General features: G+C 40.4%; 1 protein-coding gene across 2 annotated transcripts in view; it reads left to right on the forward strand.

The window, feature by feature from the left end:
- Positions 1-26,443, forward strand: part of LOC122556766 (pantothenate kinase 3) — a 125,212-nt gene that overhangs the window by 69,828 nt on the left and 28,941 nt on the right. For both annotated transcript variants that reach the window (XM_043703896.1, XM_043703895.1), the window contains exons 2-6: positions 2,633-2,985; positions 8,798-9,051; positions 9,898-10,074; positions 13,873-13,996; positions 22,144-22,269. In XM_043703896.1, the coding sequence (XP_043559831.1) occupies positions 2,633-2,985; positions 8,798-9,051; positions 9,898-10,074; positions 13,873-13,996; positions 22,144-22,269 (1,034 nt within the window). The remainder of the gene's footprint in view (positions 1-2,632; positions 2,986-8,797; positions 9,052-9,897; positions 10,075-13,872; positions 13,997-22,143; positions 22,270-26,443) is intronic.

A 26,443-nucleotide genomic window follows, 5' to 3' on the forward strand; every position in this document is an offset into this window, starting at 1 on the left:
GCCATCTTTGGATTATGGGAGGATACCAGAGCATGCGAAGGAAACCCAGGCAGACACGGGGGGGCATGTGCAAACTCCACACAGACAGTTAGCAAAGGCTAGAATCGAACCTGGATCCCTGGTGCTGTGAGGCAGTAGATCTGGGGCAAATGTAGGTAGTCTGATTAGTAAGTTCGCAGATAATATGAAAATTAGCAGAGTTGCAGATAATATGGAGGATTTGCAAAGGGTATAGTGGGATATAGATTGCAGATTTGGATAGAGAAATGGCAGATGAAGTTTAATCTGGACAAATGATGCTGTCTGACTGGCTGTGCTTTTCCAACACCACACTCTTCGACTATGATCTCCAGTTTCTGCAGTGCTCACTCCCTCCACATTTTAAGGGAACCCACCATATGACAAATGTTCACCACTACTATTTCATGTCAATCAGCCATTTCCTATTCATGCTGCCAAAATCCCTATTATTCCATGGGCTACAACTTTCCTGACAAGCCTATTATGTGGCTATTTCTCAAGCTCCTTTTGGAAAGCAACACACACACACCACAATAGTTGTATTACTCTCTTCAACCCCCCCCCGTTATGAACAAAAAAATTATTCATGTCAGTCAAACAAAATCTGATTTTTTTTTAATAATCTGTTCACATTCTCTATTCTCTACTGACTGTTTACATTTTGTTTAATTTTCACCATTTGTCAAATCTTTCTCAACAAGGTGTTTTTAAACTTAGTGCCTTGGCGTTACTGAATTTATCCATATGCTTTCCTTAATTGTTTGCAACCTGCTGAAGAAAGTTCTGATCTCCTCAGTCCTCAATTTTCTATTCCCTGTCCTGAAACTGTGACTGTTTGTTCTGATCCACCCAGCCAGGGAAAAGAAGATATCATCTGAACTGTGAAGTCAGCTAAGAATCAATCATATTTTAACAAGTTTGTCTAAACTTCGTTCAGTATGGGCGTTCATTCCATTCCATCTCTCCTGAGCACAACACTCTAATTCCAGGGATAAATCTAATGAGGCTCTGTTGTACCCCTTTTACAACCAGTAAATTCTTTCTTTGGAAGAGAGACCAAACTGTGTAAGGTATCGGAGATGAGGTTTCACCAAAACCTGGTAAGTTTTGATTAGATTTCTTTATATGAATAAACTAGAGAATAAGATGCATTACTTTAATACCTCCTTTATGGTCTTGACGCACCGTATTTGCCCTTAAAATGCTGTGCTTGATAGAGCTTGAACAGGATTCATATTTTATCCCTTCAAAGTTGCAGTTAAGAGTAAGGTCTGCCTCAGTATTTAGCTGCAGCATGTTCCATTTTTGTAATACAGTCAGTGTGCAGTATTTGAACATAAAATTCTTTCACTATACTACGCATTATAAACTAATTTGGTGAAACATATCAGTTCCTTGGTTTTATGTACCTTAATTTTTATTGGGTGAACCTCTGCATGTAAAGGCCTGAATTTTTGCAGTGTCAGAGAACCTCATTGTCATTGATGATGTAACTGGAATTGGATGTCCCCACCTTGAACATGGCTCCTGTCATGGAAAATGTTGCATTTCATGAATTCACATTTTGTGAGGACAGTTGTCCATATAAATTGAGAGCTGCCTCTACTGCTACTGTTATAAGGTACCCCTTCGGAAGAAGTAAAGGGTCTTTTAAAGATTGTTAAAATTAAACATGGTTGTTCTTCATAAGCTAGTTTATGGTATGTTGGCTTGGTTGTTATTTTGGCTTTAAATTTATGGTCATGTAGTTAAAGTCTGCCCATGCTGGATACCAGGTGAGTTGGCAAAGAATGATAGTTGGTTGCATAAGGGTTATGAAGGGCCATCAAGTTCAGGGTAGAGGGTATGAGTGGCCATAGAGGTGTGATACATCAGGTGTGATGGAGCACGAAGAGTGAGTATGGGGGAAGAAACCTGGAGGGAACCCTGCCACCTGGAACAACAATTCCAACTTTCAAACCTCTTTTTCTTCGTTGGGATTTGCAGATACTGAAAAATGCCGACTCTGCAGTCCTAACATGTGAGTAAAAATGTAGTCCTAAATGTTCCTTTCAAAAGTATCTACTTTCCATTTAACACTTCAAAGCCACTTTAACAAATCTAATGTATATTTCAACACATCTGCTTGAGAATTCTAAACCAATTTTTGGTGCTATATTCTTTTTCAACTGAAAATTGCTATTGCCCAAAAAAAATAAAAATTTCCTGTGTTTAAGTGATACTTTTTTCCCTGCTACCAGTTCTACTTTTCTTAATGTTGGTCACAGTAGAAGTCGGTACGATGAGTGAATTTTAAATGATGGAAGTTTTAACATAAAGAATATGAAACTTTCAGTTCCTCATCATATGCTTGTTGGTGAGCTCTTACAGAGATGCCAGGTTTTAAAAGCAACTAAAATATTTCTAATGATATAGATCAAATTTGAATAACCATGATGAGGTTTGTCTAACACCTTCAGTCAAACCTCTTTCAATGAACTGATTTACTGTGTTTAACACAGGTCTCTTTATCTTTAATAATTTCTCTTTGGACTTCCACATGTGAATTTTATTTTCTGGAATCTTTTGATTTTTAAGTCTATAAAGTTACATATTTTTGCTTTCTTTGCAGCATTCCCTTGGTTTGGAATGGATGTTGGTGGAACTCTAGTGAAACTAGTTTATTTTGAGCCAATTGATATTACAGCTGAAGAGGAGGAGGAAGAGGTCGAAAGCCTAAAAAGTATTCGTAAGTACTTAGTGTCAAATGTTGCCTATGGATCTACAGGCATCCGAGATGTGCATCTTGAACTCAAAGACCTGACGCTTTGTGGTCGCAAAGGAAACCTGCACTTTATTCGATTTCCTACGCATGATCTACCTACCTTCATTCAAATGGGGAGAGATAAGAATTTTTCAACACTACATACAGTGCTCTGTGCCACTGGAGGGGGTGCTTATAAATTTGAAGAAGAATTTCGAACGGTGAGAATCTGCCAATGATAAAGGTGCACAATGTTGTTGCAGATGAGTATGGTTTCACTAAGAGTTATTTATCACAAGGATTAAGGATAGAAATAGTCATCTTGTTATAATTATCTATGACCCAGTTTTGAGTTGTCAGATGGGAGTGCATGCCAATCTAGCTGACACCATCAAAGGTACATTTTTGAGAGAAAAGATGTTTGGGGAGTGGGAATCACTGGTTTAAAGTATACTATACACAAAGAAGGTACGGGTAGCTCTAAGGTTTAAGCTCCAAAGCTATAGGACTGTATACACAGGTAAGTTCACCAATCACGTGGGCCTGTCCGGGAGTACCTCAAAAAGAGGTTAAATTAGACAATGGAAAATTGAATCTCCTCCTCGCTCTCTTTTGGCTTGTAGGATGTATGAAATGTGCCAGTCAGGATATCCCCCACCTTAGAGGAGAAAGTGAGGACTGCAGATGCTGGAGATCAGAGAGCTGAAAATGTGTTGCTGGAAAAGCGCAGCAGGTCAGGCAGCATGAGAATTGACGTTTCGGGCATAAGCCCTTCTTCACCCACCTTACCATTCTTGATACATATCATATTTGCTCTATTTGACCAGTATTTTAAGTTTTGGCCCCTGACCTCACAACAGCAGTTGCTGTTAACAATGGATCACCATGTCATTATGGTGGTATGCAAATAGTTGTAATCTTTATGTCGTCAGTTGTAGTGCAGTTTATAATGTGGGATCATACTGTGCACTATGTCCAATAATTCTGACGGTTAGAAGGATCATTGTTTGATTGGCAGTTTGAAGGGAGACTCTTTCATGTCACAGATGGAGACAGATTATGTTGTTCAGATTTCAAACATAAGGTAGTTTCATTTGGAAGTGATGGTTTGAAATGATGCACTTCAGATAATGTAATACTTTGCAGTAACCTAGTTGGGCATATTAGCATATTGATTGTGTTACTGGTCCAGTTGTCCAGAGATCTAGACCAATGAATGATAAATATAGAATTGTAGAAATGATACATCACAAAAGCATACATCATTCAACCCATCTTGTCCATGCCGACCTAAAGACGCGCACACGCCCTTTCTAATCCCATCTTCCTACACATGGCCCATAGCCCTACAGTGTACAGCACTTGAGGTGCAGATCCAGGTACTTCTGGTTTATGGACTTTGCCTCCACCATCAGCTCAGGCAGCGAATTCCAGATATCGTCACCCTCTGCATAAAAAGTTTTGTCTCATATCCCCTCCAATCCTCCTGCCATTTAGCTTAAATCTATGACCCTGGTTTTAAACTGTCTGCCAAGGGAAGCAGATTATTCTTATCTACTCTGTCTATAACTATTGCAACCTCAATCATGCCACCCTTCAGCCTTCTCTCTTCCAAGGAAAATATCGACAACCTCTCCAATTTCTCCCTGTAGCCACAATTTGTCCAGCCCTGGCAACATTTTAGTAAATCTGCTCTGCACTCTCTCCAGAGCAGTTTCGTCCTTCCTATAATGTAGTGACTGGAACTGCACACCATACTGTAGTTGTGGCTTCACTAATGTCTCATACAATTTCATCATTTTTTAAATAACTTTTGTATTCTATTATACTCTACCAATGACAGAAAGCATTCCGTATGGCTTCTTTACAACCTTATCTACCTGTACTGCTACCATTAGGGATCTGTGCACTGATAAAACAAGATTTCTCACTTCATCTACCCGTCTCAGTATATTTCTGTTTATTATGCATTCCCTTTTACTGTTTGACCTCCCTAAATGAATTATCTCACACTTTCCTGCTCACTTCAGCAATCCATCCACATGATGCTTACAGCTGTCATCTGCAGGACCCACTATACAGCCAATTTTTGTGCCATCTGCAAATTTCCCAATTGTGTCCCCCACATTCAAGTCCAAATTGTTAATGTATGAAACAAACAGAAGGGGTCCCAACACTGAGCCCTCCGGAACACCACTTGAAATAGCTTTCCATTCACAAGGACAGCCGTCGACCATTATCTTTGTTTCCTGTTACTAAGCCAGCTTTGGATCAAATTGATACATCGCCCCATATCTCATTGGCATTCACTTTTTTGACGAGTCTGCCATGTGGGACCTTGTCAGATGTCTTACTAAAATCCACATAGACAATATCCACCTCACAACCCTCATTAATAATTCTTGTCACTTCCTCAAAGAATTCAAGTCTATAAGACATTAAGACTTGTAAGACTGAGCAAGGCTGTGCTGACTATCCCTGACCAGTCTATGCCTTTTTAACTGATCTCAGGTTTGATTCTAATAATGTGCCCACCTCAGTAGTAAGACTAACTGGCCTATAATGTTTTTGCATTTCCTTTGTATCCTGTTTAAACAACGAAACCACATTTACGTTCCTCCAGTCCTCCAGCACCTCACTTGTGTCCAGTGAGAATTGTAAAATAATTATCAAAGCATCTGCTATGTCCTCCCTGATCTCCTTCAATATACTAGAGAACAATCCATCCATCTAGCCCTGGTGATTTATCCATTTGCAAGGATTCCAATTCCTCTAACTTTGTCTCTCGTTATGCTTATTTCATCCAATATTTCATTCTGCGCCTCTTGGATTACGATATCTACATCATCCGTTTTGTGAATACAAAGGCAAAAAATTGATTGAAAATTCTTCCCGTGTGCTCTGCATCTTCACGCAAGTCCGCTTCTTGATCTCCAATAGGTCCCAATTTTTTTTTTTAACTATCCTTTTACTTTTTATATACTGGTAAAGCATCTTTCCTTTATCTTACTTGCTAATATTTTTCATGCCCTCTCCTTGATTTCCTTTTCTTTTTTACTTGATCCCTGTATTTTCTATACTCCTCCAGACTATCTGCAGTGTTGAGGTTTTTTTTATTACTGTTCTTAAGCTTTATTTTTCTGTTTAATCTTCCTTGTAACTTTTTAGGCATTCAAGGAGGTCTACATTTGGCAGTACCATTCTTATTTTTGGAGGGGACGTTTATGCTTTGATCTCACTTTTTAGTGCCTGCCACTGATGTATCCTTTAGCAGTCCTGTCCAGTCCACCTCTGTCAGTTTTGTAAAATGTAGCTTCCCCAGTTAAGTGTTTTTGTTCCTGTTTATATTTGTCCTTTTCCATATCAATACTAAATGTAACAGATAGGGCGGCACGGTGGCTGAGTGGTTAGCACTGCTGCCCCTCAGCACCAGGGTTCACTTACAGTCTCGGGCGACTGTCTGTGTGGAGTTTGCATATTCTCCCCATGTCTGCGTGGATTTCCTCCGGGTGCGCCGGTTTCTTCCCACAGTCCAAAGATATGCAAGTCAGGTGAATTGGCTGAATTGCCCATAGTGTTAGGTGCATTAGTCAGAGGGGAAATGAGTCTTGGTGGGTTACTCTTCAGAGGGTCGGTGTGGACTGGTTGGGCCGAAGGGCCTGTTTCCACACTGTAGGGAATCTAATCCAATATGGATGTCCACTATCACTTCATCCATTTGCCTATCTTCATTTCTCAAAACTAAATCCAGAATTTTGTCTTCTCTGTTTGGGTTTATCACATTGTTTCTTTTAAAAAATTCCTGGACACGGTCCATGAATTTTTCACCCTCAATGCCCGTTATGTTGTTTAAAACCCAGATGAAATTAGGATAATTAATTAAAGTCTCTTGTGATTATTGCTCTCTTGCAAGCAGAATTTTTTCTACTTCTATGCATTTCTGACTCCCCCTCACTATTTGGGAAACTGTAAATCAAATCCCTCAGCAGGTATTTCAGGTAATAAAAGGTCTTAGTAATGGTGACCGTGAAAATGAGATTTTTGTTTTTCGGGGCAAAAATGTCTGCCACTTCTGTTGTACCTTGCCTGAATGTGACCGCAGACAATTTGACTTCCTCCGATATGGCTATGAAAACTTCTAATAAGAAAATTTGACCACATTTGCTGGATGCAATTACGGCCTAATCTATCTAGCTGACCCTTTTAGAGTCTTCTACAATAACTTTTGGGGACTTGTATCAAAATTGGGAGAACTGCCCTACAGACTAGCCAAAAAACGGCTGACATGGTCGTGGCTTTCAGATTCCTATCTTTGAGACAATGTTGCAAATCTATCATCACTGATCTGTCCTGGCAGAACAGATCCACCTGTGCTGTATAGTTAACTGGATGCATTGCTGAACTTTCTCAAAATTGTCCTTCATCCTATAAGGTCTTGGATTATCAAGTTACAAATAGGCAAGGGAACATCCTACTGATGACCATTTGTTGCCCTTCCTCAACTGGTGAATCACTAATACATCATTGAACACAACATGGAAGTAGGATTTGATGGCAAAGGCACTGAATCGACTCTGGATAGGAGATTGCACCAGTCATTTTGAATCATTTGTTGTCTGTTCGGTCAGCAGTATTGCTAGACCTTGCCATATAGGTCTGCAACAAGTGGTGAGGGAAAATCTTGCTGTATTTTCTCAAATCTATGCATCTGTATGTGGTAATAGGACTGACCGCCACACAGTGTTTAAGGAAACCATCTACCATCTTCAGATTCCGACTACTGTCTATGATTTTGTATTGTGTAACAACTATGCTAAATGTGAGAGATTCAAAGTATATCTGTCGAGCACTCAATAAGATTCTGTGGTCATCAGCAGAGGCATGTCCCTCACTGTCCCATTAATTAATTTAAATGCCTTCTGGGCAGTTATGGATGGGTCGTAAATGCTGGCGTAGCTAGCACCGCCCACCTCCCATGAATGAATAACAGAATCATGAATGACTAAACAAATTGGACCAGCCATTTAAATGCTCTGGCTACATGAGAAGGCTGGAGACTTACAAGTCTGCACCTCTTAAAACATTGGTCTGTCTACATGTGGTCAGATCGAATACTCCATTTGCCTTGGTGAGTACAGCAGTAATAACACCCAAAGCTGAATGCTATACAGGACAAAGCAGTCTATTTGATTGGTACCTGAACCAGCAGCAGCATGCTATTGTGTACCATCTACAAGGTGCACTGCAGCAACTTGGCTGACATCTTCAGTAGCACCTCCCACATCCCCAACTTCCACCACGTAAAAGACTAAAGGCAGCAGATGTATGGAAATACCACCTCCTGCAAGTTTTTCTTCTTGCCACACTCCACTATGTCTTGGAACTATATTGCTGTTCCTTCAGTGACACTGTCAAAATCCTAGCACCGACTTCCTAATGGGCATTCCTAATGGACATCTATACCACTGGACTGTTGCAGTTCAAGAAGGCATCTCAACATTATCTCAATCTATCAAGTGGGGATGGACAATAAATGCTGACCTATCTAGCCACATTCCACAAAAGAAAAAATAAACTGGGCAAAAAGACTTTTTACGAAGTTAGTCATCTTCCCTGTTTTTAAATGTCTTCCATGTTTTAAATATTTCTGGCAAATGTTTTAAATATTTCTGGCAAAATCATTATCATTGGTGCTGAGGTGTGTAGTGGCTGGTTGCATTTGATAAGGGACCAGATGTCGCTAGTACCTTTCCTTAATCATGCGCATCAACATTTAGTTTATTAGAACGAATATTGTGCTTTACTGTTTCCCTAACAATATTTTATATTGTACTTAAGATTTGCCAGAATTAAACAGGAGTAATGTACTGTATTCTACCGCATCATGCAGAAAATCTTATAGAATTGAAAAGCCATGAACAATTTCCTAATCTGGAAGTAATATTGAAAACTAATATAGTTTTTCTTCAATTGTATCATGCACAAATAGTATACTAACTTTCCAGTTACACTAATAGACTTTGTTTATTTCAGATTGGTAATCTGCAGTTACATAAACTGGATGAACTGGACTGTCTGGTCAATGGCCTCTTGCACATTGATTCTCTCAGTTTTAATGGCCAGGCAGAATGTTATTACTTTGAAAATGCCTCAGACCCTGAGAAATGCCAGAAGATGCCTTTCAACCTTGATGACCCCTACCCTTTGCTTGTGGTGAACATTGGGTCAGGAGTTAGCATATTAGCTGTATATTCAAAGGACCAGTATAAGAGAGTAACTGGAACCAGGTAAAATGTTTAAGAATTGCACGAACTGATTATTTCATTTCTACAATTTACTATATGAAATAATAGGTAATGTTTGTAGTCATAAATCGCTGGAAATCTTCAGAGTAATAGTTTACTCTAGCCATGAGCCCTCTGTGAAGCAAATTCAGAGTTTATGTATAAATTACATTTTTCACAAGTGTCTGTAAGTAATCATCATTGCAATGCCTATGACATTGCTGATAGCAATTCCACAGTGTTACTGTCAGTTCTGCCATCGCCTGTCTTGTTTCAATCCCCTATCTATTCTATCAGTCCACATCTTTCTGATTATAAATGAGAAAAATGCTTCTAACTCCTCTTTTCAGCTTTTGTCTGATACCATTATTACCAACTTAAAGAGGAAGTTTCTTGCTGCTTTAGCATCCCAAAAGTTGCAGTTATGTATTCAGCAATTGCAAAGTCTTGGGTATTCTTTGGTTGCTGAATCATGTTGTATATTTCATTTTAGAGTATAGAAACAATAGTCTTTTGAGTCTTTAATAAAGACAAAACATATCTGTACTTAAATATCAGTGAAAGGAGCATTTGTTTGCATCAAGTTCAGCTTTGACTTCATAGACAACCATCTAAAACCATCAAAATAATTTAGTCTCTGGATCAGAAGATGATTCTGGTCTCATACCAACACCTGCAGAGTGGTGGCATTGTCACGAAAAGCTCTCATCCATAAGATAGACAAAAGCAAATAGATATAAAAATCAGTGTGATTTGGCAAATGTTGAATCTATATGTAGAATTTTGAAATGTTCCAATTACTAACATAAAATGCCATTATTATCTGACTGTGTTTTTTGTTTCTTTTAGTTTAGGAGGTGGAACCTTCCTGGGCCTCTGTTGTTTACTTACAGGTTGTGAGACTTTTGATGAAGCCCTTGAAATGGCATCTAAGGGTGACAGCACCATGGCTGACAAATTAGTGAGGGACATCTATGGAGGAGACTATGAGCGCTTTGGTTTGCCAGGATGGGCAGTTGCATCCAGGTGGGTACAAGTAATAATTGAACGAAATGATTAATTGTAACAGTCTTCCCTTCAGATTTTTAATCACTCAATCCAATATTTCTAATTATTTACACAAAATTGCAGTACTTCAACAGTAATGTACACTACATTGACTTAGGAGAGGTGAGGCCTGATGACGGGCTTTTGCCCGAAACGTCGATTTTCTTGCTCCTTGGATGCTGCCTGAACTGCTGTGCTTTTCCAGCACCACTCTGGACTCTGGTTTCCAGCATCTGCAGTCATTGTTTTTACCTCAGGAGAGGTGATGGCTTAGTGGTACTATGCAAGACTATTAATCAAGAGACTGTATTAATGTCCTGGAGATCTGGGTTCAAATTATTGATAAATAGGGGAATTGGGAGGAAGTGAGGACTGCAGATGCTGGAGATCAGAGTTGAGAGTGTGGTGCTGAAAAAGCACAGCAGGTCAGGCAGCATCCGAGAAGCATCCAGGATTCCTGGTGAAGGACTTATGCCCAAAACATTAATTCTCCTGCTCCTCTGATCCTGTCTGACCTACTGTGCTTTTTCAGCACCACACTCCCAAAACAGATAGTGAAATTTGAATTCAATAAAAATCTGGAATTATGAGTCTAATAATGACCATGAATCTATTGTTGATTGTTGGGAAAAGCCCAACTGGTTCACTTAATATCCTTTCGGGAAGGAAACTGCCATCCTTACCTGATTTGGACGACTTGTGACCCCAGACCCACAGCCAACGTGTTTGACTCTTAAACTGCCCTCTGGGCAATTAGAAATGTGCAATAAATGCTGATCTGACCAGCAATGCCCTCATCCCATGAATAAATTAAAAATACAGTGGCTTTTTTTGTGCTGGTTATCATTCTGACCTCTTATTTTTTCCAGTAATCATATATTGACATTTTCAGGAACAATTCCTACCTCAAGTGATTTTTATAATATACAAAAGGCTACACTCTAAATGTACGGGAGTTGCATGTTAACTAGGACAGCTGACAAACATCTGACAGTAAATCCCACCTGAAATTCCAAACAGCAAAGACAAAGTGACATGTTGATTGACCTGTGTCTAATGTTAGAACCTTTTTTGTGTTTATTTTTATGCATTGCAGCTTTTCTTCAAGGAAAGTTTTCATATCTGATGAAAGCTATTAAAGTTCATGGCCATAACTAAGTACTTGCTTCATTGCCGAGGAGAACACAAGGCCAGTTATGGCAGGTGTAATAAGTCATTTTTTGAAAAATTGGCTTTTAATGAAAATGAAAAACCGAATGATATTTAAACAGTTAACGCTTATCAGATTAAAGAAATTAAAGAATATTGCATCGTTATTTTTGCCGTTAACATTAAGCTAGGAGAAAGTGAGGACTGCAGATGCTGGAGATCACTGTCGAGTGTGTGGTGCTGGAAAAGCACAACAGGTCAGACAGCATCTGAAGAGCAGGAGAATGGACGTTTTGGGCATAAGTCCTTCATCAGGAATGAGGCGTGTGGGCCGGGGGGCTGAGAGTTAAATGAGAGAGGGGTGAGGTTGGGGAGGAAGGGAGCTGAGAAAGCGATAGGTAGATGAAGGCGAGGGAGAAGGTGATAGGACAGGGGCGGTGGTGGAGATGTGGAGCGGGAAAGGTGTGGACAAGTCAGGAGTGCCGAGTTGGAGGCTTGGGACTGGGATAATGTGGGGGAAGGAGTGGAAATGGGGAAACTGTTGAAATCAACATTTGTCCCACATGGTTGCAGGGTCTCAAGGCAGAACATGAGGCATGCTTCCTCCAGGCGTGGGGTGGTAGTGGTTTGGCGGTGGAGGAGGCCCGGGAACTACACGTCCTTGATGGAGTGGCAGGAGGAATTGAAGTGTTCAGCCATGGGGTGGTGGGTTTGGTGGGTGCGGGTGTCCCAGAGATGTTCTCTGAAACGATCTGCAAGAAGGCGTCTTGTCTCTCCGATGTAGAGGAGACCATATCGGGTGCAACGGATACAGTAGATGACATTGATGGAGTTACAGGTAAATTTCTGTTGGATGTGGAAGGATCCTTTGGGGCCTTGGACGAAGTGAGGGGAGTGGTGTGGGTGCAGGTTTTGCACTTCCTGCAGTGACAGGGAAAGGTGCCAGCAGTGGGGTGTGGGCTGGTAGGGCGAGTGGACCTGACGAGGGAGTCACGGAGGGAATAGTCTGTCCAGAACGCTGATAGGGGTTGTGAGGAAAATCTATCTCTGGTGTTGGGGTTCATTTGTAGGTGGCTAACGTGGTGGAGAATAATGTGATGTAACAATAAGCTGCAGATTTACAAGATCCAGGGTGGACCTAATAGCAGATTATGCTTAAGTGTGCCTTTCTAGAATAAGGAAGACCAAATCCTGTTTTTAATTTGTAATAATTGCAGTACATGACTTAACTTGGCCACAACTTCAAATGTTATAAAACCACAAAAGGTTTCCCTGATACCTCATCAAGTTTACCCACTGTATAGCTCAGATGTGCGGAGCAGGAAAATTGTTAACTGCAATAAACTGCAGTAAATGTGAAGGTCCAATGGTTAGTTTGCTCAGCTCTACATCATTTCAATGTTTATGCCAACGTCATGGCTGTGTAGCAATCTGCCAAGTGCAACAAATTGACTGAACAGAAAAGAAAAGGAGTGGGAAGTATTGGCTATTATTTCCAGCAATCTCAGACTGTCCATGGCAATTGGGTAAGGACAGAATTGAGCTAATTTAGCCTGCCTGGCCATCTCAGTAGGATATAGATACCCTTATTTTTGTTTTGTTTTTTATGATGCTTCCATATGTAATAATGGTTACTTGGGTAATGATACTGTAATTCAATCACTCATCTGAGGTTGCTCTTTTTGTCTTTCTTTTGTTTCAACATACATCCACTCAAAGCAGTGAAATAGCTCCAGAAAGTAAGTGATCTGAGATTTGAGCTGCTAAACTTTAACTTGTCTTGAAAACAGTAGTTTTTAACAAAATTCAAAAACTCAACAAGCGCAGTACTCTCCAAGCTAGAATCTCAAACCACCTCCCAAATTGAATTTCAGTGGTTTAGTCTGTTCTCTGAAATAAGCAAATGTGACCTGCCACAAGTGCTGTGACTTGACTATCTAACCTGGACTTAGAATTGAAAGGTGCTCATCATACAGTGCTCATCATACTCTACAGTGTGGAAACAGGCCCTTTAACCCAACAAGTCCAACCCTCTGAAGAGTATCCCACCCAGACCCATTCCCCTACCTGACTACACTACATTTACCCTGACTAATGCACCTAACCTACACATCCCTGAACACTATGGGCAATTTAGCAAGGCCAGTACATCTTTGGACAGTGGGAGGAAACCAGAGCACCTGGAGAAAACCCACGCAGATACTGAGAGAATGTGCAAACTCCACACAAACAGTTGTCCGAGGATGGAATCGAACCTGGGTCCCTGGTGCTGTGAGGCAGCAATGCTAAACACTGAGCCACTGTGCTGTCCCGTGCTTATGTTGTTCATAAGCAAAGTTGCAATAGTGTGTCCAAAGCTTTGAGAAATGTGCCACACCAAGAAACCTAATTTTAGTCACAGGAGACACTGAAATAAAATGGCTGGTTTTCTTTAGTTGTATGGGATTAATTTAATTTTTATAAACATTCCATGTGTCTGAATATTCCGGTGGCTTTACAGTTCACACAGAGAATAGGGAAAGTGGTCAAAGTCTTGTCGTCTTGTCTAATATAAATCTGATAATGTGCTCTTAGATTAAAAATAAGTGGTATTTCACGAGCTAATTTTTCATTCTGTTTTCCTTGTAGCTTTGGCAATATGATTTGCAGGGAGAAGCGAGATTCAGTCAGCAAAGAAGACCTAGCAAGGGCTACATTGGTCACCATTACAAACAACATAGGATCCATTGCCCGTATGTGTGCACTGAATGAGGTATAGCAGTTCAGACCATAGTTCATTATTTTTCAGATGATGGTTGGCTTTACTGGACTGTGTATACTGTGGAACACCTGTGTAGCCAGCGTTCAAGACAATTCACAACTTCTCAGCTATTGAAGCAATCCATGCAGAAAGACCTAGGTAAAGTTCAGGTTTGGGCAGACAAATGGTAGGAGACAGTTGTGCCACACAAGTGCCAGGTAATGATTGTCTCAACAAGGAAACATCTAGTCATCTATTCTTGATGTGCCATTGCTGAATTATTCCCACCTCCATTGGTGTTCTCAGGGTTACTCTTGACCAGAAACTTAACTGGAACTGTCCATTTAAATCCTGTGGCTACAACAACAGATTAAAGGCTACAAACTGTGTGGTAAGGAATTCACCTCCTAACTTGCTCAACTCTATCCACCATCTAAAAGGTCCAAAGGAATTACTTTGCAGTTGCCAAGGTGATTGCAATTCTAACTATATTAAGGAAGTTCAAAACCATACAAGGTAAAAAGAGCCCACAGATTTGCATCTCATCCGACTTTAACATTTGCTCCTCCACAGAACAGCTGTGTGCACCATTTACAAGATGCACTGCAGCAACTCATCAAGGCTCCTTCAGCATCTTCTAAACTGTGACCTCCAACTAGCTGGAATGGCAAAGGCAACCAATGTATGGGAACACAACTACCTACGAGCCTGCCAAACTGCACGCTCTCCTGACTTAGATTTCACATTTACTAGATCAAAAACATGGAACTCTCTCCTAATGGCACTGAGAATGTCCCCAAATCCCAAGAATAACAGTGGTTCAAAAAGGCAGTTCACCACCATCACCCCCAAGAAAATTAGGAGTGGTAGTAAATGATCAGTGATCCTGCTAAGAGCGCACACAGAAAGAAAATCAAAGCTCAGCAGATGTTAACTACATGTTGAATAATTCCTCCTTCTAGAAGGGTGAAAGCATGCAGGGGCTGCATGAGTTGAATTGCTTTTCTGTTGTATCAATGGATTATGCTAATTGATGTGGAAATCCATATTTTATTGTGGCACTATGAAACTGAAGAATTTCTTTAATTGGTGCTTAAAGTTAAAATATATTTTAATATTGAGGTGCATGTGAATTATATTTCCATTGTATCATTGAAACCAAATTAAAAAGAGGTAAATGTTGAATAGGTACAGTTTTTATGACACAAAAATCTCATCTTCTGAATGCAAGTTGTGTAACATTGGGAGAAAATGCATGTGAGCAAAAAAAAACACTGTTTGAATATCTACTGCATTATTGGTGTTGTTTCTGTAGCTGCTCATTACAGCTGTCAAGGTATTTGTCAATGTGATACTTTGAAAATTAATTCACCGTTATTGTGTAGATGAATACAACAAACAACTTTATGCATTTGTGAGTCCAATGAGCTCCAGGGATGAATGACCTGTCAATCTACTTTTTTTTTGAGGGTTGGTGGATTTCATCAGTATTTCATTTGTTAGTTAATTAGAAAAAGATCCTGCTCTGTTGATAGCACTGTTGCCTCAGAACGAGTGTTTATAATTTGAAGCTCCACTTTAGGGTTTGAATATAAAAAAGTAGCTGACTCCAGTGCAGTACTGTGGGAATTTTGTGTTGTTGGTGGTGCTGCCAGATAAGACATTATGGCCTTATGATGATGTAAAAAAAAATCCAAAGACACAAGTTTAACACAACAATCTATTTGTTATCTTGGATGTCTTGACTAATATATGTTCACCAATTAATATCACAAAAGCAGATTATCTAGTCATTTTCATATTGCTGCGTTTAGAACTTGATATATGTAAAATTGTCCGCTTTTTTTCTACTTTAAAGGAGTGACTACCTCCCAATATTTCATTGCTGGCAAAAGACTTCGAAATATGTTGAAGCTAGCACGGAAACAGACTCTTCGGTCCAACTCGTCCATGCTGACCAGATGTCCCAATACAATCTAGTCCTACCTGCCAGCACCTGGTCCGTAGCCCTCCAAACCCTTCCTATTCATATACCCATCCTGATGTCTTTTAAATGTTGTAATTGTACTAGCCTCCAGCACTTCCTCTGGCAACCCATTTCATACACGAACTACCCTCTGTGTGAAGAGGTTGCCCCTTAGGTCTCTTTCATATCTTTACCCTCTCACCCTAAACGTATGCCCTCTCGTTCTGGACTCCCCCCACCCCAGGGAATAGGCCTTGTCTGTTTACCCTATCAGTTCCCCTCATGATTTTGTAAACCTCTATAAATTCACCTCTCAGTCTCCAACTCTCTGGATAAAACAGCCCTAGCCTATTCAACCTCTCCCTATAGCTCAAAACCTCCAACCCTGGCAACATCTTTGTAAATCTTTTCTGAACCCTGTCATGTTTCACAGCATCCTTCCGATAGGAAGGAGACCAGAATTGCATGAAATATTCCAACAATGGCCTAACCAATGACCTGTGCAGCTGCAACATGACCTCCCAACTCCTGTACTCAGTACTCTGATCAGAAAAAGAAAGTATACCAAATGCCTTCTTCACTAATCTGTCTACCCGTGATTACTTTCAAGGAGCTATGAAACTATACTCCAAGGTCTCTTTGTTCATCAACACCCATGGACCTTACCTTAAGTGTGTAAGTCCTGCTAAGATTTACTTTACCAAAATGCAGTATCTCTCATTTATCTAAATTAAACTCCATCTGCCTCTCCTCCATCCATTGGCCCATCTAATCAAGATCCCGCTGTAATCCGAGGTAACCTTCTTCGCTGTCCACTACACCTCCAACTTTGGTGTCACCTGCAAACTTACGAACTATACCTGTTATGCTCACATCCAAATCATTTATATAATTGACAAAAAGTAGTGAAGCAAGCACCGAGCCTTGTGGCACTCCACTGGTCACAGGCCTCTAATCTGAAAAGCAACCCTCCACCACCATCCTCTGTCTTCCACCTTTGAGCTAGTTCTGTGTCCAAATGGCTAGTTCTCCCTGTATTCCATGAGATGTAACCTTGCTAATCAGTCTCCCATGTGGAACCTTGTCGAACGCCTTACTGAAGTTCATATAGATCACGTTTACCATTCTGCCCTCCACAATCGTCTTTGTTACTTCTTCAAAAAACTCAAATCAAGTTTGAGAGACATGATTTTCCACACGCAAAGCCATGTTGACTGCCCCTAATCAGTCCTTGCATTTCCAAATACATCTACATCCTGTCCCATCCCTTGCCCACCACCAGTGTCAAGCCCACTGGTGTATCGTACCCTGGCTTGTTCTTACCACCTTTCTTAAATAGTGGCACCACGTTAGCCAACCTCCAGTCTTTGAGCATACCACCTGTGACTATCGATGTTAGAAACATCTCAGCAAGAGGCCCAGCAATCACTTCCCTAGCTTCTCAGAGTTCCAGGGTACACCTGATCAGGTCCTGGGGATTTATCCACTTTAAGTGTAACTTTCAAGACATCCTGCACTTCCTCCTCTGTAATATGGATATTTTTCAAGATGTCGTCACTTATTTTCTGACATTCTATATCTTCCACGCCCTTTTCCACAGTAAACACTGATCCAAAATACTTGTTTAATATCTCCCCCATCTCCTGTGGCTCCAGTTATCTTACAGAGCTGAGAAATAAGAAAAGGATGATCACCTTAATGGGATTGTATTATAGACCCCCTAATAGTCAAAGGGAAATTGAGAAACAGATTTGTAAAGAACAAATTTGTTCCTCAATTTCCCTTTGACTATTAGGGGGTCTATAATACAATCCCATTAAGCTAATCATCCTTTTCTTATTTCTCTGCTCCACACATAGGCCACCTTACTGATCTTTGAGGGACCCTATTCTCTTCCGAGTTACCCTTTTGTCCTTAATGTATCTGTAAAAACCCTTTGGATTTTCCTTAACTCTGTTTGCCAAAGCTATCTCAAAGCCCTCCTAATTTTCCTGTAATGTATATTCCTACTACCTTTATACTCTTCTGAGGAGTCACTCAATCTATCCTGTGTATACCTGACATAAAGTTCCTTCTTTTTCTTAACCAAACCCTCAATTTTTTTTTAGTTATCCAGCATTTTGTATATCTACCAGCCTTTCCTTTCACGCTAACAGGAATATACTGCACTCTCGTTATGTCATTTCTTAAGGCTTCCCATTTTCTAGCCGTCCCTTTACCAGCGAACATCTGCCCCCGTTCAGCTTTTGAAAGGTCTTGCCTAATATCGTCAAAATTGGCCTTTCTCCAATTTAGAACTTCAACTTTTAGATCTGGTCTACCCTTTTCCATCACTATCACACAACTAATAGAATTGTGGTCGCTGGCCCCAAAGTGCTCCCCCATTGACACCTCAGTCACCTGTCCTGCCGTATTTCCCAAGAGTAGGTCAGGTTTTGCATCTTGTCTACTAGGTGCATCCATGTACTGAATCAGAAAATTTTCTTGTACATCTTAACAAATTCCTTGATATTTAAATCCTTAACACTATGGTAGTCCCAGTCTATGGAAAGTTAAAATCCCCTACCATAACCACCCTATTATTCTTACAGATAACTGAGATCTCCTGACAAATTTGTTTCTCAACTTCCCTTTGACTATTAGGGGGTCTGTAATACAATCCCATTAAGGTGATAATCCCTTTCTTATTTCTCACTTCCACCCGAATAATTTCCCTGAATGTATTTCCGGGAGTATCCTCCCTCAGTCCAGCTGTAATTCTATCCTTTATCAAAAAAGCACTCCCCCTTCTCTCTTGCCTCCTTTTCTGTCCTTCCTGTAGCATTTGTATCCTGGAACATGAAACTGCCAATCATGTCCATCCCTGAGCCATGTTTCTGTAATTGCTATGATATCCCAGTCCCATGCTCCTAACCATGCTCCGAGTTCATCTGCCTTCCCTGTTAGACCTCTTGCATTGAAATAAATGCAGTTTAATTGTTCTCCGCTTGTTCTCCGCTTTGTCTTTGCCTGCCCTGACTGTTTGACTTGCTTCTTTTCTCAGCAGTACCAGTCTCCGATTGATCTCTTTCCTCACTATCTCCCTGGGTCCCCACCTTACTAGTTTAAATCCTCCCGAGTAGCTCGAGCAAATCTCCCTGCCAGTGTATTAGTCCCCTTCCAATTCTGGTGCAATCTGTCCTTCTTGTACAGGTCACTTCTACCTGAGAAGACATTCCAATGAATCAAAAAATGTGAATCCTTCTCCCATACACCAGCTCCTCAGCCATGGATTAATCTGCTCTATCCTCCTATTCCTACCCTCACTAGCTCAAAGCAGCAGGAGTAATCCACATATTACTACTCTCGAGAACCTTCTTTTTAAATTCCTGCCGAACTTTTTATATTTTCCCTTCAGAATCTTAACCTTTTCCCTTCCTGTGTCATTGGTTCCAATGTGTACAATGAACTCCCCTGTTGGGCCCTCTTTCCCCCTTGAGAACATTCTGCTCTCTGAGACGTCCTTGATCCTGGCATCAGCGAGGCAACACACCATTCTGACTTTTCCCTGCTAGCCTAAGAAACGTCTGTATTTGCCTCAGTCTAGAGAGTCCCCTAACACAATCGATTTCTTGGAACCCGACATACATTACATTGCATTACAGCCAGTCTCAATACCAGAAATTTTGGTTGTTCGTGCTATATTCCCCTGAGAGTCCATCATTTAGGGCAGCACGGTGGCACAGTGGTTAGCACTGCTGTCTCACAGTGCCAGAGAACCTGGTTCAATTCCTGCCTCAGGCAACAAACTGTGTGGAGTTTGCACATTCTCCCTGTGTCTGCATGGGTTTCCTCCAGATGCTCCGGTTTCCTCCCACAGTCCAAAAATGTGCAGGTTAGGTAAATTGGCCATGCTAAATTGCCTCTAGTGTTAGGTGAAGGGGTTAATGTAGGGGAATGGGTCTGGGTGTGTTGCTCTTTGAAGGGTCGGTGTGGACTTGTTGGGCTGAAGGGCCTATTTCCACACTGTAAGTAATCTAATCTAATCCCTTACATTTTCCAAAACAGCATACTTGTTTGAAATGCACTACCAACCTACCTCTCTTACCTTTCCTGGAGTTAACCCTTCCATGTAACTGTATCTGTGACTTTTCTCCCTTCTTATAACTGCCATATCATAAAGGTTGCCTCATAAAGTCTATTTTTCATTTGTTGTACTGGGATGTCAGACTAGACTAAATGTTCAAAACCTAAAATGAGGCTCAAGTACAAAACCATGGGTAAGAATGCTAAGGTGGTAATTTTCTGATGGGAAAGAAAAACTCATATCTGGAGCAATAACAGTGTTACTAAAAATGTTTTTTTTAACTCTAATCTCCAATAAGAAGATCTTGATCCTCTGTACTTTCGGCTTCTTTACAGTGCTGCCTTGTGACATGAAGATCAAGCAGCATTGTACAGGGCTATGAAAGCTCAGAGACTTTGCAGCATTCAGAAATTTTCAATATTCTGTTCCTTGTCCTTTTACTGTCTTTGTTTTCTCTTCAACCAAATTACCCAAGTCTTCACTTTAAAGTAAAATAATTAAAATATATATCAGAAATATATAAGTTCTACGTACAGGATATATTTAAAAGAAATGTTTGCTGCTTCAGTACATTTGTGTTTTAAATTGTGCTGTACTTCCTGAAGTTATGTTTGATTAAGTTGAGCATAGTGAAGATGGTGACTTATTCTATTGCCAAATTATCAGGCAAATTAACTTTGAGTTAGTTGTGAAACTGTTGCTTATGTTATGCAACCCTTAATCTTCACCTGGGAAATGTGGCCATGTGAACATCACCCAAAGATTATTGCAGAAAATAAAAGCTTTCCTTTCTGAGCATAAAATATAATTGTCTGACTGGCAAAAAACACAGTATCCATAAATGGATCTTTGTGTCTTTGGAAGGAAGTGATGAGTGGAGCACTGCAAGAATCTATGCTAGGCTGCAATTTGAAGAAAACTATTAACTAAATGATAGGAGCACAGGCTTCATGAGCTAAATTCGTAGATGAACCAAGATGGCTGGGAAAGTACGTTGTAAGGAAGACCTATGGAAGTTGAAGACAAATGTAGATAAGTTGAGTGAGTGGGCAGAAATGTAATAGTGTACATGTAAAGTATGTAATCAAGAAAGCTAATGGGATGTTATCTGTTACGAAAGCAATTGAACATTACAGTGGGGATGTTTAGATCATAGAACAATACAGTGGAGAACAGGCCCTTCGGCCCTCCATGGTGCGCCGACCTGTGAACTATTCTCAGCTCATCTCCCTACACTATCCCAAAATCATCCATGTAAGGATTGTTTAAATATCCCTAATGTGGCTGAGTTGACTCCCTTACCACTCTTGATTGAGCTCGAGCTACCAATACTTTATTGGTACCTGAAATAAGTCTTATGAAAATAGGTTGGACAGACTAGTTTGTTTCCACTAGTTTTGGGGTGACTTGATTGCTGTTTTGGAGGGAGTTCAGTCAATGTGGGCCTACCTACAGCCGAGGTTCAAGAAAGCAGCTCACCACCACCTTCTCGGAGAAACCGGGAATGGGCAATAAATGCTGGCCGGCCAGTCAGCCAGCAATGCCTATATCCCTTATAGACCTTTTAAAAAATATATGTAAGATCCTGACTAGTCTTGATGAGGTAAAAGTAGAAAAAAATATTACTCTTGTTAGTCAGTCCAAGGAAGAGGTTTAAAATTTGGGGTTGGCCTTTCAGGGCAAAGGTGACAATTATTTTTCTGAAGGTCGTGAGATTCTGAAACTGAATCAGAGGCAGCTAAGGTGAGGTTGTCAAATATTCTTGAGACAGAAATAAATAGATTTGTTTTCAGCAGGTGATTCAAGGGTTGTCAGGGGTAGCTGGAAATGTATAATTCAAAATGAACAGATTAATCATGATAAGATGGTAGAGGAGTCTTGAGGGTATGCACCTATTTCATATGTTCATATGGGAGAAACCAAAATACAGAAAATGTTAATAGAGTGAGATGGTAAAGATCTACCCTGCAAAACACGACCATTTTGGTTCCTTCAACAACTTTTCTTGGTTTCCTGAGACTATCTGCCACAGAAGTCTGCAGCATAGAAACTAGTGGTTTCCAATCATCTTTATTTTCTAATAAACCAAACCATTGTTTCACTATTCCATATTTTTATTGTTTACAGAAGATAAATAGAGTTGTTTTTGTTGGCAACTTCCTGCGAGTCAATACACTGTCAATGAAACTGTTGGCCTATGCACTGGATTATTGGTCAGGAGGTCAGCTAAAGGCATTGTTCCTGGAACATGAGGTATGTTCTTTACTAGTTCATTTGTATATCTTGTAAGGAATGAGTCCTTTTAATTTGTATTTTTTAAAATTGGTGGTGGAAATGAGGAAAAAAAATTAATCTGTTCTTTGAAAGTATAGCTGTAAGTAACCAGACATTTGTGGCAAGCATTGTATTTTAACAAGCAGTAATTGAACTGGTTTCAGACTAATTCGAGTAGAGTGTCACTGATGCAGCTGGATGGCAAGGAGAAGTTGATTATTGCTGGGGATGACAAGACTTGCCTGTGAGAAAAGATTGATTTAGAAGGATGAGTGGATCTGATTAAAATATTCAAAATTCCACTAGGACCAGACAGATTAGAAGTAAGAATGATGTTTACTCTAGTTGAGAAATCTAGAACATGGGACACAATCTCAGCACTTAGGACTAAATGCAGATAACCTTCTTTACTCAAAGGTTAGAGAACCAGTGGAATTCTCTACCACAGGACACTGTGGAGGCCAAGTTACTGATTATATTGAAGAAAAAAACTTTAGGTTTTTAAAGGCATCAAGTGTATGAGGAGAATGTGGAGACATAGCATTGAGATAGAGAAGCAACCACGATCATTTTGAATAGTGGAGCAGGTTCAAAGGACCAAAGGACGTATATTTGCTCCTAGTTTCTATGTTCCTTTGGTCTTTGGACTAATGACATATTATTGACAACAAAGCTATTGCCTACCAACAATGGTGTGATTTAGAATTACTCACTTATACAGTATGAAAGCAAATCCTTTGGACCAACTCAGCTATTCCAACAGATTTCCTAAACTGATCTAGTCCCATATACCAGCATTGGCCCATATTATTTGAAACGCTTCCTATTCGTGGATGTATCCAGATGCTTTTTAAATGTTGTAATTATACCGGCCTCCTCTACTACTTTGGCAGCTTTTTCCGTACATGCACCACCCTCAGCATGAAAAAGGCATCCCACAGGTCCCTTTTAAATCTTTCCCCTCTCACCTTAAACCAATGCTCTCTAGTTTTGGACTCCCCTGCCCTGAGTAAAAGACCTTGGCTATTCACCCTATCAATGCCCCTCATGACTTTATAAATCTCGATAAGGTCACCCCTCAGCTTCCGACACTCCAAGAGAAAAGGACACAGCTTATTCAGCGTCTCGCTGTTAGCTCTCACACTCCAATCCGAGCAATATCATTGTAAATCTTTTCTGAATCTTTTCAAGTTTAACGACATGTTTCCTACAGTAGGGAAACCAGAATTGTACACAGTATTCTAAAAGTAGCCACACCAATGTCCTGTACAGCTGTAATATTGTCAAAGTACCTATTTGAGAATGCCCTGTAATTCTCTCTTGGTTCATCCTGGAGGTCAGACTCTGTGGTAGTCTGGAATATAAAATTCTTACAGACAGTTTAGTTTAAATTATTACCTTTATTTACCAATGGCACCAATGTTACACGACAATATTGATACCTACAAGACAGGCTTGAGCTAAGGTTCTAAAACTGTTAGCAGAGTAGCGACGCCAGCTCTTACCCCTAAGAGCTCTCTCAGGCTACTCTCCTTATTGCTGCAACCAAGCTGTCATTATACAGAACTTGATATTAAAATTATAAAAACATCATATTTCCTTAATCAGATAAGCAGCAATAAAATGGCAAAAGTTTGCAGAGGAAGAGAAACTCATTGACAGGTCTGAGTACGCTTGACTAATTAAGCTACATGCACATCAAAGTCATAACCCTGATCAGGCCAGTCCAAATGGTCAATTGCTTTGGCTAGCTTTTAACTTTGAACAATTGATTTTAACAGTACATCATAACGAGGGACTAGTCTAAACTATGTGGAAAAGGTCATGAAGTAACCTCGCTCAGTTAACGTGTCCAGTATCATTGTCCTACAAAATGGCTTTTTCTTTTGAAATCATCTTACATTCCCAAAATACAAATTAAATTCATAACATTCCTGGATCTCGAGCTTCAGGGATCAACACACAAACACAAACATTCAAGTGTACACTCAAATCAGACCACAAAGAATAAACGTTTCCACCAGCTTCTGTCCTCTTTTCCTCTCTCTTTTTCTCTCTTTTTTTTCTCTCTCTCTCCTTTTCTTTCTCTCTCCTCTTTCTTTCTGTGTCCCTTGAACCTGTGGGCAGCACGGTGGCACAGTGGTTAGCACTGTTGCCTCAATTCCCACCTCAGGCGACTCTCTGTGTGGAGTTTGCACATTTCCCCGTGTCTGCGTGGGTTTCCTCTGGGTGCTCCGGTTTCCTCCCACAATCCAAAAATGTGCAGGTTAGGTGAATTGCCATGCTAAATTGCCCGTAGTGTTAGGTGAAGGCGTATATGTAGGAGAATGGGTCTGGGTGGGTTACGCTTCGGCGGGTCGGTGTGGACTTGTTGGGCCGAAAGGCCTGTTTCCACACTGTAAGTAATCTAATCTAATCTAGAACCCTTACGTCAGTGAACGTAATTTAGTCATAGTCATAGAGATGTACAGCACCGAAATAGACCCTTCAGTCCAACTTGTTCATGCCGATCAGATATCCCAAACCAATCTAGTCCCATTTGCCAGCACTTGGCCCATTTCCCTCTAAAACCTCCCTATTCATATACCCATCCACTTACCCAACAACTCATTAGCCAAGGATTGAACAAAGCTTTGGCATCATTGTTTGCAACTGTTTAATTGAACTGACAATTTACATTTTTTTGAGTGATTATGTTTCAGTGGCTGTGGAAAGAACTTTCAACTTTGACTGAAGCAAAATTGCACCACACACGGTTGAGAAAATCCAAATGGATGCTCTGTCCATTTGATAAGAATATATCTGATCATCCAGCCAAAAGAGACAAAAGATCCCTACACTATGGAGATAATTTACAGAAGAAATTTTTTTCTCTCTCTTACACATGAACATCTTCCAACTTTGTTACTATGTCAGTTTCAGCCTTCATGTTTTCCTAGCTTATAAGGTTAATGAGACATTCACATTCCAGAACAGTCAAGATTAGGGAGCTAAGCTTCATAAATTCAAATCTGCTCAGTGTGGTATACATGAAAATGTATCAGGATTGAACTATTACATGCATATTCCACTCAACTTATTAAATTACAAGTTATTTTCCTATTGAGTATGAGTTTTGTAAGAGTCTTCAATATAGACAATAGACAATAGGTGCAGGAGTAGGCCATTCAGCTCTTCGAGCCTGTACCGCCATTCAACATGATCATGGCTGATCATTCCTAATCAGTATCCTGTTCCTGCCTTATCTCCATAACCCTTGATTCCACTATCTTTGAGAGCTCTATCCAACTCTTTCTTAAATGAATCCAGAGACTGGGCCTCTACTGCCCTCTGGGGCAGAGCATTCCACACAGCCACCACTCTCTGGGTGAAGAAGTTTCTCCTAATCTCTGTCCTAAATGGTCTACCCCGTATTTTTAAGCTGTGTCCTCTGGTTCGGCACTCAGCCATGTTTCCTGCTGCCAGAGTGTCCAATCCTTTCATAATCTTATACGTCTCAATCCGATCCCCTCTCAGTCTTCTAAACTCAAGGGTATACAAGCCCAGTCGCTTCAGTCTTTCAGAATCTTATGAACCAGAAATTTAGTTATCCAACATCCAACTGTAAAATATGTGCAATCTTCCAGCCCCGGCCTGAGAAGGGAGTACTGCCACACATTCCACAAGTGAACAAATGTAATCACCTTATTTACACTGATTCATTGACACTAAGAACAAATGTCCCCAATTCTTCTGAACAAATAACACCAGCTCTTCAGTGCGCCACCCCCTCCCCAAACCCGTCGTCAAGCACTTTCCCACACCTCCTTGGCAGGTGTGTAAGGCTTTCTCAACGTGACCTCCCAACTCCTATACTCAAGACATAGACCAATGCATACAATTCTTTACCACCCTGTCTCACTGAGACTCCAATTTCAAGGAAATGTGCACCTCCAATCCTCGGTATCTTTGTTTGCAACATTTCCCAGGATCTGACCATTACATGCATAAATACTGCCCTGACTTGTCTAACCAAAATGCAACACCTTACATTTATCTAAATTGAACTCCATCTGCCATTCCTCAACCCATTGGCTCATACTCTGAAATAACCTTCTTCACTATTTACTACACCAACAATTTTGGTGTCATCTAGAAACTTACTAATCATACC

Source organism: Chiloscyllium plagiosum, chromosome 14 (genome assembly GCF_004010195.1).
Source record: "Chiloscyllium plagiosum isolate BGI_BamShark_2017 chromosome 14, ASM401019v2, whole genome shotgun sequence".
NCBI classification, from domain to species: Eukaryota; Metazoa; Chordata; class Chondrichthyes; order Orectolobiformes; family Hemiscylliidae; genus Chiloscyllium; species Chiloscyllium plagiosum.